This window comes from Centruroides sculpturatus, unplaced genomic scaffold (assembly GCF_000671375.1).
Source record: "Centruroides sculpturatus isolate CEXI.00-Female unplaced genomic scaffold, Cexi_2.0 scaffold523, whole genome shotgun sequence".
In the NCBI taxonomy this organism is placed as follows: domain Eukaryota; kingdom Metazoa; phylum Arthropoda; class Arachnida; order Scorpiones; family Buthidae; genus Centruroides; species Centruroides sculpturatus.
Window position 1 is genome coordinate 115,720 of NW_019384774.1, and position 16,997 is coordinate 132,716.

Here is a 16,997-nt window from a genome sequence, read left to right on the forward strand (position 1 = left end):
TAAAGTATTTTTCTGAGGTCTGTCTTATCAGGTAAATTACTGTACACAGTGTATTCATTAATTTTCATTTTCATGTAGTAAAGGCTCTATGCCTTCATAAAGGACGTACTTTTCCTTTGTTTAAGGGTATTTGGGCAGTTTATTCTCTGTTATATTCTCAAGTAAACAATACATACAAGTACAGTACAGTATTTTCTGAGGAAACACTCGTACTTATTTTTTTAAACCCCATTCTCGATAACCCGGCATTTTCACAAACTCGGCCACCCTTCGGTCCACATTAGGCAGAGTTTTCGAGGTTCTACTGTATTAAATAAAACTGAAGAAACCCTATTAGGGTTTCTTCAGTTTTATTTTTTGCCTTTGTTTTAATTTAATGCCTTGAGATAACGATCATTTTATTAATGTAAATATTCTTATTTCCTTAAGAATAATTAAAAGTATTAATTTACAAACCTTAGTTAACCATCCTTCAGTTGTTGGTTTATTTTCTGCCCTGCTTAATAATAATCTGGTTGCTTTTCTCCTCAAAACATTCTGTAAAACTAAAAATAATAAATAATTTATTTTACAATTTTTATTTCCTTTCAACAATAAAATGTTTTTGTATTTATAAACACAAAATATTAAACAATTTTTGCTATTTTTCAGTTTTATATTTTAATTAATTTATTGAAAATTTATTACAAATTTTGATTTAATTCTGTAATTATTACAAATTCTGTTGATTAAATTTATTAATGGTAATCATGCAATGGTAAACTAGTTATTTTATTGAAGGTTTAAATACATTGATCAGCTTTCAAAGATGCTATGCAATGAAATAATCAATACATTCCTTCAGTAATTGGTAAAATAATTTTAGTAAAATAACTTGCAAAAATCAACCCTATCAAAATGATTGAATAATTTTCTGCAACTGCTTACTATACATATTTTTCTAATATCTATTTTGTTTCCTTTTAAAAATTCCAGGAATTACAAACTACATTTCAGATTGACTTTTTAATGTGTCCACCATCATTTGTGTTTTCTTCTGGTATCCAAATGGTGCTCATTTTAGGAAATGGTGTTCATTAGGAAATATATTGACAAAGGATGTTCAGTTACTAAGGTACACTTGTGAATTATAGACAAACTGTTTTATTTACAGAAATGACACATAATAAGTAAAAGCATGCTACTTTTCAACATAATCAGCACCAACATTTAGGCACCTATTTCAGCAATAAACAAGCTTTTGTATATCCTCTTTAAAAAACAAAGTATTCAAAAATTTTAAAGTATTGCCTTACTTCTTCCTGAACTTCTTCAGATTATAAAAAATATTTCAAAATAATAATGTGTACTTCTGATAGCCAGTCATATCTTGTGATCTATAATTACTCCATCTCTGTAATTTTTCCATTGCATATGTAGGAAGTGATGCGTCTGTGTGTGGGTAATCTGTGACCACTGAGATAACACCAGCTTCACTGTAATAGACTGAAGGCAAATTTAATTTGACATTAATCGGCTTGGTGACAACTTTGATTTACATTGATATAACAGTTTATTGTGCTTGTAACATATACATGAATCTTTGTGCCTGGAGAAAAGGACAATCCCAGCAATTTCTTTCAAAACGAGACAAACATTATTGAGACACTGGGACAAAACCTTAACACGCAACTGTTCCATTCAAAACAGAATGTCTAGTCATCTTAGAGTATACTAGTAAAGGTTATCTTCTCAGACCACATTTGGGAAGGATATGTCTACCACATGGGAAATTACAAAATAGGTTTTTTTATTCTAGTAGCTTCTCTTCTCTTGTCTAGCATATCCAGAGATTCAGTCTCTAATGAGTAGGTATTCGAATGTTCATTCTCTGTGGAAACACAGCACAGACTCCTCTATTTATTTTATTCAACTAAGATATCTTCTTCTCAGAAAAGAAAGCGTGTCCTCTGACCTTATATGATTTACTTTTATCACTAAATTAGGTGGAAAATCAAAGGTGTGTTAATAGTCAGTTCCTTTGGTTACAGGTGCGGGTTTCCATGTACTGTATAATGTATGTGAATTGGCTGTTCTGATCCTGACAATACAATTAATACCGTATTTATTTTTTCCAAACTTTGAAAACTTGGGTTCATTTAACTTTTTTTTTATAAGTATGTTAATTTATCATCTTATTTGACTCTAAATTCAATACATAAAATTCCTGCTGTTTGATCTGTTGTTACATTAGCTTTTTTAAATATAATTTTGTCAAAAACTTGATTGTTCTTTTTTAATATATTTTATGAGTAGTTTTTATACTCATTTATTCATTTCTAGATACTTTAAATCTTTCCATTCTTTTAACTCTTATAATTTTTTTTTCAATTTTTTTGTATATTTCAACTGTGTTCCAAGCATCTTCTCTATCTTTTGCTTTTTTTTACATATTTATTATTTTACTTTTTATTATATTTCATTAAATTTTTCTACAAGCATAAGAATCTGGCATAATTTTCTATCTTGTTAATTATATGTTTCGTATCAATTTCATTTTTACCATAATTTTTTACTTCCAAAAAATGATACAAGAAATACCAATATATATATAAACCTTTAAATTTAACATGAATATAAATTGGCAAAAGTTTTCTAAACATCATAATGCTTACTTATCTCTTTTCTTTTAATCCAGATGTTGAGAATGAATTTTGTCATTATTCACCTAATCATTCTTTAAACTAACGTAACAAAGTCTAGTGTCAAAACTATATTAATGAGAATATAAGAAATCGAGTAGTATGTTAATAGAAAATTTTCAAAAATAGAAAAAAAACTAAAGCAAAAAAATTTTAAATATTGGTATTTAAACAGTATTTTCAAAAAAAAACAAAACAGAACATATTTTTAACATTCATGTCATGAATTTTATTTTACCACGCTCGCAGAGTGAAATATATAATAGTGAATTGGTATTTCATTTTGTGAGCATTGCAAAACATAAGATAATTCAACAGATGTAAAATTAATAAAAAATTTGTTGAAAAAATTTCAACAATCTCAACAAAAGTATCTCGGTACTCTTATAAGTCATAGTGTTCACATTATTATGTTATTTACTTTGTGTTTCTACCACTGAAGAGTAACTGTTAGATAATATAGTTCAAAATGCATCTGGTATAAGTACATTTTATTATTTATAAAAATTTTTTTTGTTTTAAAGTTTTAAAATTATATATCTATTTTTAAATACATTTTAATCAATCTCCTGTGGCATACAAAAAATAATTTCATCTCTTATTTTCCAACAGTTAGGTATTCATCTGTCAATTTCATATAACTTCAGATTATAATAATTACCAATGACCCATAAAAGTTTATTAGAAGAAATTTATAACACATGTTGATTAAAATATTGTATTATTATATTAATTAGTGTTATTAGAATTATTATAAAAAAATGTATATTTATTCTATCTAAAAAATATTTTGCTATTACATAAACTAAGATGTAGATTTTTCTTTTTCGTACATCAAACATTTTTCTACAAACACGGTCAATGTATAATAGTCCTAATTCAGCATCAGCACAATCCATTAAATTCTTTTAATTGTCAGACATAGATTTGTAATAGTTTTTACTGAGTTTATATGTATATATAATTTCAAAAATCTAATCACCATTCAAATTACACTTATGTTAATATTTGTATACAATAAACCAAATTAATATAAATGATGTCACAATGTACAGTATCTATAATAAGTGCATCTTTACTACTAAATCAAACATTATGTCCGTAAAGTGCTAGGAATTTCATTACAGTTACATATGTAAATAATGCTTACCACGAATCCATTCTTCCATTGTACTTATTGAATCTGCTGTTAAATAATAATTTCTTTTGCTAGTAGATATCTATAAAAAACATTAAATTCAAAATAATTAATTTATGAACTGTTTAATTTAAATAAGTTTTAGATATTCTACTTTTTTTTTATTTGTGGTTTTAGGCCCTTTACCACTCAGAGAGCACAAAAAGGACAGTAGCTATTCTACTTAAATTGCTTATAGAATTATTTTATTGTAAAAATTTAATCAAAATAAAAAGTAATAAATCTATGATGCTTACTTCAAATGTTGCAGCACCTTCTGCACGATTCACTCTACAAACTTCATCCAAAACTATCTGACCTTGAGGTTTACGATTGATGTCATTCTAGATTTAACATTTTAGAAATTAATTTTTTTATTATTTTAATAAATTTAAAACTAATTGCTAATAACTAAATTTTATTTTAAATCGTTTCTCTTCTACTTTTATGTTAAACTTAATTTTTAAATAATGTTACATTTTTTTTCCTTTATTTGAATTCATTATAAAATAATTTATTTTAATTAACTCTTCAGCAAAAGCAAGTTATTAATTTATTCCTGCTGACAAAGAATTACAAGCAACAATGTTTATGATTGTTTACCAGTGTTATTTCCAATTTATATTTTTGAAATATAGTGTTATACTGTAGGTTCTATTTTTTAGATGATTAAAACATTATTCTACAATAGTATCATCCAATTATTTACAGCAACATATCTGTTATCACTGTATAGTACTTGTGGTTCATGTAAGTTATGTTTTTACTTTCAATTATACATCATCATATTTCTAGTTGACTTATTTTTTATTATTAAATTTATATTCTAGATCATTAATTACACAGAATTTAAAATAATAATAATAAGAAGAAGAAGAAGAAAAATATATCATCTATCAAGATTTATCTTGTATATATACCTGAATTTAGATCAAAATTTATGGGTGAGAAAAAATTCCAATCTAAAATTTTAAGTTATCAAATTGTACTGTAATACCATCTCTATCAACAGAATTGGAATTATTTTTTAAACCTTATAATAGAAAAACTGAAAGAAAGGTTATTAGAACTAAAGAAGTGCAAAAGTCATACTTGGGTTGAGCTGCATAGCACCAAAATCATCACTTAACAATATTTTATTAAAGTGGCAATAAAAACCCTAGTTCACTTATTTCAACATTCAGCATGAAATTGAATCAAGTAGCATGCTTCAGGAGAAGCAGCAGAATGTCAAGCTCCTGTACGATGGGAGTCTCATGCACCACACACCTAGAGATGTCATCGTGTGATAAGTTCAAACAGGAAAATGAAAAAAAAGTTGAGAACTGAAGGCAGTTTTCACACAATGCTGCCCAAAATTTCTAGATTGGGAATAATTTATCAGCCAACAGAAAATTTGGGGAATTTTTTAAGGTGATCTTTTTTCAGTAGACTAAAGGACTTTTGACAACAGAAGATGTGAAATACTTTTACAAAGAAGCCAACAGCAAGATGTGAAATACTGTTTAAGCATCATGTTCAACTGTGTTATTTGGAATTATTTATTAAAAAATTATTCAAAAATGATTCCTATTTCTAAGTGGCAGCTTAACAGGTTTACTTTTGCTTTCCAGACTCCAAACTGATAAGGCTACCAGCACCTACATTGATTAGTAAGTAAAACTGTAAACTAAAATCTAAAATTTATAGAAAATTGTCAATCATTTAAAGGTAAAATAGTTGGTGATTTTTTTAAATTTTTTAAAGTAATCCCTGCATACGTGTAGATGAAAAATAAATTTGCTTAAGTAATATGCAATAAAATAAATGATCATTATATTTATAAAGACTATTGCATTAACATTATTAAGAGTGAACTATGTAAAAATGAGAATGAATTAAATGCGTGTGAAGAAAATTTAAGCCTTCTTTTTAAAATACAATTTTGTTGAATAAATTTAACAAAAACTGAAATGGAAGAAGTTTCTAAAAAAAAACTTTTTTAATATAAATATACTCTTTTATGAAGCATCAAGTCTTTCATCAATATTTTTACATATGAAATGAAATTGCTTGGATGGTTGCAAATCTTGCATTGCATTCTTATTCATAATATCACTATTGATGCATTTAATGATAAGTTAAGTGATTATTATAAATATTAAACATTAATTTGATATATTAATTTACATTTGTGCAGTGGTGGACTGGGTCTAAAAATATTAGTTGCCAGGAAACAAAAGGCGTTCATCCCAACTATAAGGCTATTATTTAATTTGTTTATAAGAAATAAATAAAATTTTCAAATAATACATAAGTAAAAGAAAAGTGCAATTATACTTTTTGCTAAATAAACATATACTTTTCAGTAATTACAGTGTACATATACTGTACAGTACATATTAATGGTAATATATAGTAGATACTAAATGTAAATACAAATTTGTTTAAATATTAAATAAATGGTAGATGTTTTTAAATAGTTTGCTGGTACTGAACATTTTACATGTTAACAAGTAATTCAAAAACATATTTCATGCAGTCCACTATTAAACAATCGCCTGAATTCACTAGATGATTGCATGAATCTGTCAATAACTGCTTCTGCATCCAATTCATCTAACAATTCATTTTCAATAGATAGCAACATATATGATACCAAGTTCTCCTCAGCGAATTTCTTTGGCCTTGTCTTTATGATCTTTAGCTTTGAAAATGTCCTCTTGCATTGGACTTGAGCAACAGATAGTGTGCAAATGACTTCACAAAGTTCATAAAGGTTATCATAAGCCTTTTCTTTAAGTCTGTTGGATGCCAGAATTTTTAGTACACTTGATGGACAAGTGCTATAAATTTTACACTTGGATTTTCCGGACCATCTTGTTTCACCAATTAACTTTAATTTTTTCATTTTTTCTTATCCTAGATGTTTTCAACAACTTCTATCCAAACAACCATTCCCTTGTATGATGTTTTTACAAATGTTCCTAAATTCTAGAACAAATTGCAGGTACAGAAAGTTCTATTGTTTCAGTTTCAGTTTCAGTTATCACCAAATTCAAGACATGGATGTAGAATCATATATGAACATTTTGATAAGCCACATCGGTAATTTTATTTTGTAAACGATTATACTGACCATGGTAGCTTACAGCTCCATCTGTACTATCAAATAAACTTTACTGAAATCAATTTTAAAATACTGTAATTTTTGTCATCAGATTGAAAAGTACAGGTCCTGTATCATCATTATTTAGCACAAGTAGTTTCTCAGATACCACTTTTAAGCACATACCAATAATGAAAAAACTGTGATTGATAAATGAATTAACTTGAATAGAATAATGTTTGCATAAGAAACTTCATGACTAATTCTTTCTTGTATCATATTCTTCATAATTTGGATTAAAATGTTAAGAATTGTCAGGTATGTAATAAATCCACAACAGCCTTTACTTTGAGCTTTTTCTTGTTCTAATCATTTTATTCTTTGTGTAGACTTGTTTTGTACTGCACAAATGTGAGCTGCCATAATAGGGTCATATTTTGTCATCAACTACACTATAGCTAAAAAAATTGCCATGATTCAGAATCTCATTATTCAGAGTATAGGCCTGAATAATGACTATTTATTTCTGTAACCACAAAAAGGAAGCACTTGTTTCCCTAACATCTTTACATCATCTATAATCCTTTATATTAAAAGTAAAGGACATATGGCAACAGTATATAAAAATCAATAATTAAAAAAAAAACACAAAACATAACTAGAACAAGGTGAAGAGCTAACAAAGCACACTCAAACTGAGGCCGGCACAATTAAAAATATTTGCTGTCTTTGCAATGTTTACAATAGCGCGATACAAAATTGACTCCAGCTGCACATCACAATCCTAGGCTGGCATTCCCACTAAGTTGCACATACTAAAAATCAGAGTCTACATAACATATACTTTGGCTTAACACAATCCCAATCTGAATTATTTTTTCAGAGTTATTTATTATATCCTTAAATATGAAATAGCCTGAAAAATTAATTTTTTTAAAATAGTAATACAGAGTAAATTTTAGTTGTACATAGTAATAATATTGGAACTTCTATTATATTTTTAAGTCATTTAAGTCCTTAACATTTTAAACATATTGTCTAATGTTTAAGGGGACCCACTTGATATCAGGCAAATTGATATCCTGGCCAGTCCACCACTGCATTTGTGTAACAAACTTTTTACTATAATAATTTTGGCATTAATAGATGTATACAAACTTAAAAAGTAGTCATTCATTATTGTAAATATTGTATAACTTTTGAATTATTCACACAATAAAATTTCATTTATAATTCATTTGAAATATTCACATACAGTGTGTATTAAATTATTTATTAGAAATTGTAATTTGTTTAAATAAAAAATGTAATACCTGTGTTTTATAATAACTTAATATTCCATTTTTTAAGACAAACCATCTTCTCCTCCAAGTTTTTAATTTTCCTCCTAATTTTGTTAAATAACCACTTTTCTCCAAGGATTCCTTTAAGAATAATGAATTATAAAATGAGCGCATTAATTAGCTTAATTTCTGCAATAATAATAATATTTATCAAATGATCATTCTAAGAGCAAACAAAGTTTTAAATGATATAATAGAAAGCATTATCTGTTTTAATTTTATTTTTATATTCTATAAGAATTGTATCTACTGAGAATAACAATCTTTAAAGATTTCATTAACATTTCAAATTATTCATTAAAAACATATAAATACTCTTTTTGAAGAAATTCGTGTTGGAGGTATCCGTAAAGATGGATGATCCATAGAATCTACACTGAGTGTATCAGCAGAAAGAGCATCAGGTGGTATAGCATAATCATCGGAAAGAACTGATTCAGTGGAAGTATCTGTTAAAAATATTGAATAGTTCTTTTAATTTGAAATAATTATATTATAATAATAATAATAAATCACTAAAAGCTAGTAGAGTTACTACAATAATTATTTCACCTCGTTTTACTGATTTGGTTGGAGAAGGACAACTCTTCTTTGCAGGAGAATCAGATAAACTATCTCCTGTTTTTCCACCTCTACTAGGACTACCTGTTGAGGCACTTGATTCAGTCTCACCGCTAGTTGTATGAGATGATGTTGTAGCAATAGTTATCCGAGTATCCTCATTATCAGATGAATCAGTTGATTCTCCAGTAAAGGGAACACATCGAATTTGAGATGCACGCTATTCATTAGATTATTAAAATATATAAAATTAGTTTTAGTTTAATGATGAAATTATAAACATATCTTCATATTTGTGTTTTTGTTAAATTCAAACATGTGATTGCTTAATTATGTGTAAATACAATAATCAAATTGACAATTTAAAAACTTTAAACTCATTATTTTCTATTTTTAAAAAGGTTATTCAATAAAATCAAAATCAAAAGTTAAACAGATTTAATCAAGAACTTTAATATTTTGTTTTTGAATTTATCATTCTTTAATTTAAAAAATTTAATCAAGAATTTAAAGTAATCAAATTTAATGGCATTACAATATAATACAAAAATTCTATTAATAAAACTTCAAAAGATTTTAGTATTTTAAAATATTAATGATTTGTTAAAATTTACAGCTTTTGATACTTATTTTATTAAAATGTTTTTGTTACTTATTAAACTTTCTTATTATAATCAGATGAGTTAGCAGAAATCTTAAATCTTATTAATATGGATAGAATGCTTCATATAAGTTTAGTTTAAATTTGCTTTAGATAATTAATAAACAAGCTTTCTGTTAGATAAAATGGGGACACAAATTATATTTTTAAACATGAAACATTATTTTTTAGCATTTATAAATAAATGGATATATATTTATCTTAATATCCTGTTTATTGTTAAAGAATAAATGTATGAATTTTTTTTGTGTATAATGTTAAAGTTTAATAAAGGAAATATATTTTATAATTTAAAAAATTAGCATTGCTTTCTCCATAAAAAAAGGTATATGCTGAATTCACATTTAAAATTATAAAAAATTTTTAAATATATGAAAATTTTGATTAGAAGTACTTTATTTTGTCTTGGCAAATTAAAGAAATGACTTATTTTCAATAATCTAACCTGTAAAAATAATCAATAACAATTATCTTTTCAATACTTAATTTCTTATAATATTCTAAATAATTAAAGTTACATCAAAAACTTTTTGAAAGTGGTTTTGAACATATTAGACTTGCTCAATTTATTACAATTTACAATTTATATGAAACAAAGAAATTTACAGACTCTGATCTTTCACTAATTTCTAAATTATAAAATAAAACTTCTATATTAATCAATTATTAAAAACAGCCACTGAACAACAATGACAAAATTAATTTTAAATGTTTGAATTAAACAAAAACACTATCCAGTAGTTAAAAATTACTTAAAACAATATTTTAATAAATGTATTATGATTTTACATATAAAAAAAATCTTAGATAAATTTTTATGGAATTTTCATTGTAGAATTTAAAGAACAACAAACAGACCAGCTTTATTAGATTGCTTTCTGCAGATTTCCATGATCTACAACTGTTCTGAGAGAATCAACAAGTTCTAAATACTTTCTTAAATCCATTAAAATAATTTATTATTTAATTTTTATAAATAATTAAAACTATCATATTTAATATTCTTACTTTAATTAACTTTATTGTTTTCATTTAATAATGTGTATTAATGTTTGTATTTAAAGAAATATAAATATCCTTAAAAAGTAAAATTCAAATAATGTTTTATCATTATTAATATATTCAAAAATCTTACATATATGGCTATGTGTTATTTATAGAAAATAGTAAAAGATAGGGAGTATAAAAATAATTTTTCTTTCAAAAAGAAAAAATTTTCAAAAACTTGAATAATTTAAGATTCCCTTTCAAAAGGGATCCTTATGTTATTCAAATTTTGAAAAACACTGGAATAAACAATTAATAACAATACATACTCCTTTGACAGTGGCATATACTGGAATATTCAGATCAGTAAAAGCTCCATTTATATTTGATTCAGATGTTTTTCCAGTATTTTTTGGTGAACCTTTTATAAATATTTTAATTTATTATTTTATATGAACTTCACTGATGTAATTTATTGCTTAATTTCAATGATGGTGACATAAAAATAATTTAAATACCTGTATTTGTGGCTTGTAGAGAATCACAAGATAAACTGATGCCACTTACAGCAATATCATATATTCTTGATTCCTACAAATTATATCAAATAGAAGTTTAAAAAATTTGTTTAAATATTCTAATTTATTACTTTTTTACTCACCCATGAAGGAAATCTATGAAGAGGAGGTGTAGGTGGCTTTCCGTCTTGATCTTTATTTCTTTTACCATCTAATCCAAGAATAATAGGAAGCTCATTGCTTGGTGTGTAAATTTCTGCATAATCATGGATTTCATTATCTGCTTTTACTGTCCATCTCCGTTCAAAACCAGCTCGTAGATCATCCAAATTCATTTTTCTTTGACCCGTTAATTTTCTATCAAGACTCCCCCCAATTCGAGAAAGACCCTNTGATATTTATATTTGACATTGTTTTTGAACATGACTGTTAATATTAACAAATATAATGTTTAAAAAATTAAATACCTCTTTCAATTTGTGTGTAACCCATTCTTTTATTTTTGCTGCTTTTGCTTCTACTTGTTTTGCCTCTTGCATTCGAAGTTTTTTCTAATTAAATTGATTAAATTATTTATTTATTAAGTTGATCCTTTTTGCTTTTTAAATATTAAAAATATATTTAGAAAAATCATTTTAAATGTCTTAATAGAAATTCAATAACAAGAGAGTTAAAATGTACTGTACCTGTTCAGTTACTTGCTGCTCAAGAGTAGAAATTATTTTATCTTTTTCTCTACATGATTTTTCTAATTTATTAATATCTTGATTTGTAGGAACACCACTTTCACTTTGTTGTTCACTTTTCCAACCAGGTTGAGGTAATTTTTGTTCCATTAATAGAGCCTATGATTAAATATTTGTTTGAATCGTCTTCACATGTTTATTAAAATTATTAGTAATTATTATTATATGTACATTAAACTGTCAAAATATCATATAAAGGCAATCTATCAAACGGCTATCACACCATAATTTTTTGCAATTATAATAGATTTAAAATTAAATTTCATAACTTATATATTAACCCACAATCACATTCAAGAGCAGCAATTTTCTGCATCTACTAGTTTTTTCATGGGCATTTTTTCACCTAATTGACTTACTTAGATGTGCTTCCATATTCTCATGCTAGTTGCTACCCATCTAACTGTATAAAAATTTTAGTTGAATAATATTTTTTCCACTTACCACAGGCCTTAAAAAAACTGCCATGAAAATTTTATGCATTGAGCATGCAACTGTGTACAAATTTTTTCCCACACAATTGCATGCTTATGTGGCAATTTTCTGTTCTAATGTCAGTTTTGGTGATGTCATTAAAAATAATGTCATGAAGGTTCCTCAAACAATTGCCACAAAAGGTAGTGATGACATCATGGATGTTTGTCAGCTATACATGATGCAATGACACAGTGCTCTACGAGTTGCTACAACCTTGAATGCTTGTTTATGTAAGACAGCCTGAGGTCTTACAACTTTCAACAATTTACAGTAAATGTTTTTACAGCTTTATTTCAAAATGTTTTTGCATGTATTTTATTCCAAAAAATATAGAAAAATAATTTTCTGATTCTTCTGAGAAACACCTCATCCCTCCTATCATTTATTATCAGCTGAACTTGCTTCAAATTAACCCATGCCAATGTAAAGTTTCAAAGAATTGTTTAGAGGATAATATCTAGTAAACTAAACAACATATAAAAATAATTTTCATACGCTGTTGAAAATTTTGATTGTGCAGACATATTACAGATTTTTCAGACTTGTCAAACTTGAGGAATGAGAATTACATGCAGAGTAATTATGCTTGAAAAATCAGCAGAAAATCACCACCTTACACATGTACGTGTGTTAAAAAATAAAGCATGTAATCATGGGTTAATTGAAATAAAATTTATAATATATTAATCTATATAATAATATTATAATTAGCATATACTTCAGATGAATGATCATGATGAATTTGATGAGATTTAGGACTGAGTTGAGAGAGCTGAGTCAACCTATTTTTAAGTAATTCCAATTGCTTATTGCATTTTTGATTCTGTTCACGTAAATGCTGATTTTGTTCTTCCAGCTGAAATTAATTAATTAAACAAAATTAATTTACAATAATAAAATTATTTTGAATTAGTATAATGCTCTAAAAGATTTATTTCCTATTTATAGATTTATATTAAAATAAACTATTGTATAGGAAACATTAAATATCAGCTAACTGTTCTATGACTAAAGACATTACATTACATTAATAATGGATAATTAATGAGTCTAGCCATCATTGATTTCCAACTTTTATGCATTAATTTATATACACAATTGTTTGCATTGAGTGTTGTAGACTCTAAATTATCTGTGTAATTAACATCTACATCAATGAAATAAGCTATTGTGCTTTCATCAATCAATATATTTGGTTTGTAATGATAAACTGTCTTTTCTGTGGGTATGTTATACTTTCATTTTTTAAGGTCGCATTCATGTATTCTTGTTATACAATTCTGTCTAAAATTAATGTTTAAACTTTTTAGCCAGTATTTGGTCAATGGTTTTTGTTCATTGAATATATATTTTTTAAATTAATCTGTCAAGGGTAGAAACTATTGACAAATATTGTCTTGTTAGTTAAATGAAATCACTTACATCTGTCAACAGTGCCATAAATGTTTCATTCTTTAAAATATATTCTGTGGATTCACGTTAAGAGCTTCACATGAATTGTACTTTACAATTTTTAGTAATAGCAAATAAATTAAATTAAATAATAATAAATAATAATAAAATAACTTAAAACAGTCTTTTACAATAAAGCTATTCTAATAATGTATAATGAATTTATTGAAATGGTTACTCATCAATATAAACTAGTTGAATGATTCTTTCTTGAAATCATAACTGTGAATACATAAATTACTGCATTTAAAGTTATTTTATGATTTACTATATTTATTTTTTTAAAGGAAATGAAAACTGACTAAACACTTTATAATTTTTAATCCATGTATTTATGAATATTTTTATTTTATTCCAATTGATTTGGTCTGTGTACATGAAGTCCAACAAACCAGAGACTGTTATATCAAGGATGGATTGTAATTGTGTTCTGTCTATCTATAGTTAATAATATATATGATAAGATATGTAATAATACAACTTATAATCAACATTAAAATATTTTAAGATGTAAGAATATTGTCATTATTTTGAAAGTATTCACTTTCTGTTTATAGGTAAATTCTAAAAGATATTAACAAGCAAATGATATAAAGAACTGTGTGCTTTTGAAACAACAAATACATTAAATACAAATTGTATGATGAATTTTAACAAATTTCTTATTATATTACATGTGTAGTTGAATATAACTGTTTTTACATAAATAATGGCTATTATTCCATACAGTATATAAAATGCCATAGATAATACTAGTAAAATGTTATAAGAAAAAATAATGCAGTTGATATTTATATTTGACATTGTTTTTGAACATGACTGTTAATATTAACAAATATAATGTTTAAAAAATTAAATACCTCTTTCAATTTGTGTGTAACCCATTCTTTTATTTTTGCTGCTTTTGCTTCTACTTGTTTTGCCTCTTGCATTCGAAGTTTTTTCTAATTAAATTGATTAAATTATTTATTTATTAAGTTGATCCTTTTTGCTTTTTAAATATTAAAAATATATTTAGAAAAATCATTTTAAATGTCTTAATAGAAATTCAATAACAAGAGAGTTAAAATGTACTGTACCTGTTCAGTTACTTGCTGCTCAAGAGTAGAAATTATTTTATCTTTTTCTCTACATGATTTTTCTAATTTATTAATATCTTGATTTGTAGGAACACCACTTTCACTTTGTTGTTCACTTTTCCAACCAGGTTGAGGTAATTTTTGTTCCATTAATAGAGCCTATGATTAAATATTTGTTTGAATCGTCTTCACATGTTTATTAAAATTATTAGTAATTATTATTATATGTACATTAAACTGTCAAAATATCATATAAAGGCAATCTATCAAACGGCTATCACACCATAATTTTTTGCAATTATAATAGATTTAAAATTAAATTTCATAACTTATATATTTCTGAGAGAAAATCATTTCTAATTATGGATTAATCAAAAATATAATTGTTAGGCTTGAAAAAATTAATCTAAAAGAAATTAATTTTGTAATTTGTAATTTTAACATAAAATGATATATATTTTCTATTTTTTAATTTTTACTGACTTACAATATGATTGAGAATGTTGTAAATCATGTAGTAAAGGTAAACTGATGAGGAATTTATAGTAACTCAAACTATGTTTCTGAAGTCTTGTAATATTATTATTAATCAAAATTAAAGATATCAAAGCTCTATTTATTGTGAATATCCTTAAATTTTGGATATTTGAATTCTAAAGAATTATCTAATTATAAAAATAATAAATAAATTATGTCTTAGACATAATTAATTTTAGTCGGAAAGAGAGTTATCTGTTTTATTAATTCTCAAGATATTCACCTCTCTGTTGAATGTCTAACATTTTGTGCACATAGTTTTACAGGACAAATATATAACTGTAACAACTCATACCGATAAGTAATTTTAAGTCAAAGTTAAATTAAAATGGATTTTATATACAATTTGAAGGCTTCATTCCATTCTTATGAATTTTGAAAGTTGTAATGGCATAGACACAAACAAGAAATTTACATTTGATAATTGACATTTAATTTTTATCAAATGTATTTTTTATTTTTATTTTATTTTTATTTTTTATTTTTAACTGTGTCCTCGCCAGAGGGATGTGTTTAACATTTACATATTGAGGCAGACAAGTAGTCTCAAATGAAATGGAAATTAATAGTCCCATGGCAAAGTCGACTGACTTCGCCATGGAACTGTTAATTTCCCCATGTGCATGCAAAAGGACAAATTTAAAAGACACTTTTATGTATTGTCTATTTTAAGAATTTTTCTTAAATTTTGTAAAAAATTCATAATACTAAACTAAAATATGTTTGTCCTATAAAACTAAATTCAATACATAAGATAGCAAACATTCAACAAAGAAAGCAATATCATTCAGATGGATGACATTCTTTTAAAATAAAATTGGTTTTGTTGAACATATAAATTCAGAAATTTTTTATCATATTTTTTTTCTCTTTCTGAATAAGAAACAATAGTTTCATAAGAAAAAAAAATAATCTAAATATAAAATTCAAATTTGTAAATCATAAATAAAATTATTGTAATAACCAAATTGCTTTTTATATTATATTTTGAGTTATGACAATAGACAATTTTTTCCACTTCTGAATTAGAATTAATGTTATAAAAGAGACTTAGAAATCTTCTGTGAAACATCATTTATATTCAATATGGTTTTGCTTTCGTCTATAAGAATGGTAATAACAGTCAAATTTTAATATTATATCATAAAAAAGAACCACAATATACCCTTTCTTCTGCATCTTCTGCACGTCTTTCAGCTTCAGCTACTCTCCTTTCAAGCTCAGTCAACTATAAAGCATAAATTTATCATTATTTTTTCTAATAACATTATTAAATCATTGACAATTTTTTTTATTTTATACACACAAACTTTTTTTCCTATTAATTATATATGAAATTATATAAAAAAATATAATTTCAGAAANGTGTTATTTATAGAAAATAGTAAAAGATAGGGAGTATAAAAATAATTTTTCTTTCAAAAAGAAAAAATTTTCAAAAACTTGAATAATTTAAGATTCCCTTTCAAAAGGGATCCTTATGTTATTCAAATTTTGAAAAACACTGGAATAAACAATTAATAACAATACATACTCCTTTGACAGTGGCATATACTGGAATATTCAGATCAGTAAAAGCTCCATTTATATTTGATTCAGATGTTTTTCCAGTATTTTTTGGTGAACCTTTTATAAATATTTTAATTTATTATTTTATATGAACTTCACTGATGTAATTTATTGCTTAATT

At 25.4% G+C, this 16,997-nt stretch overlaps 2 protein-coding genes across 2 annotated transcripts in view; both read right to left on the reverse strand.

The window, feature by feature from the left end:
- Positions 1 to 16,997, reverse strand: part of LOC111629043 (uncharacterized protein CG43867-like) — a 50,441-nt gene that overhangs the window by 29,314 nt on the left and 4,130 nt on the right. The window contains exons 5-13 of the mRNA XM_023372909.1: positions 11,160 to 11,326; positions 11,017 to 11,089; positions 10,828 to 10,919; positions 8,842 to 9,070; positions 8,605 to 8,738; positions 8,260 to 8,370; positions 4,116 to 4,202; positions 3,832 to 3,901; positions 457 to 545 (exon numbers count right to left, since the gene is read on the reverse strand). Of these exons, the coding sequence (XP_023228677.1) occupies positions 457 to 545; positions 3,832 to 3,901; positions 4,116 to 4,202; positions 8,260 to 8,370; positions 8,605 to 8,738; positions 8,842 to 9,070; positions 10,828 to 10,919; positions 11,017 to 11,089; positions 11,160 to 11,326 (1,052 nt within the window). The remainder of the gene's footprint in view (positions 1 to 456; positions 546 to 3,831; positions 3,902 to 4,115; positions 4,203 to 8,259; positions 8,371 to 8,604; positions 8,739 to 8,841; positions 9,071 to 10,827; positions 10,920 to 11,016; positions 11,090 to 11,159; positions 11,327 to 16,997) is intronic.
- LOC111629045 (uncharacterized protein CG43867-like) lies at positions 12,188 to 16,570 on the reverse strand. The gene is made up of 4 exons (XM_023372911.1): positions 16,473 to 16,570; positions 14,771 to 14,929; positions 14,552 to 14,635; positions 12,188 to 13,095 (listed from the first exon to the last, which is right to left on the reverse strand). The coding sequence occupies exons 2-4, from the start codon at positions 14,918 to 14,920 to the stop codon at positions 12,928 to 12,930; spliced, it is 402 nt and encodes a 133-aa protein (XP_023228679.1). The 5' UTR covers positions 14,921 to 14,929; positions 16,473 to 16,570; the 3' UTR covers positions 12,188 to 12,927.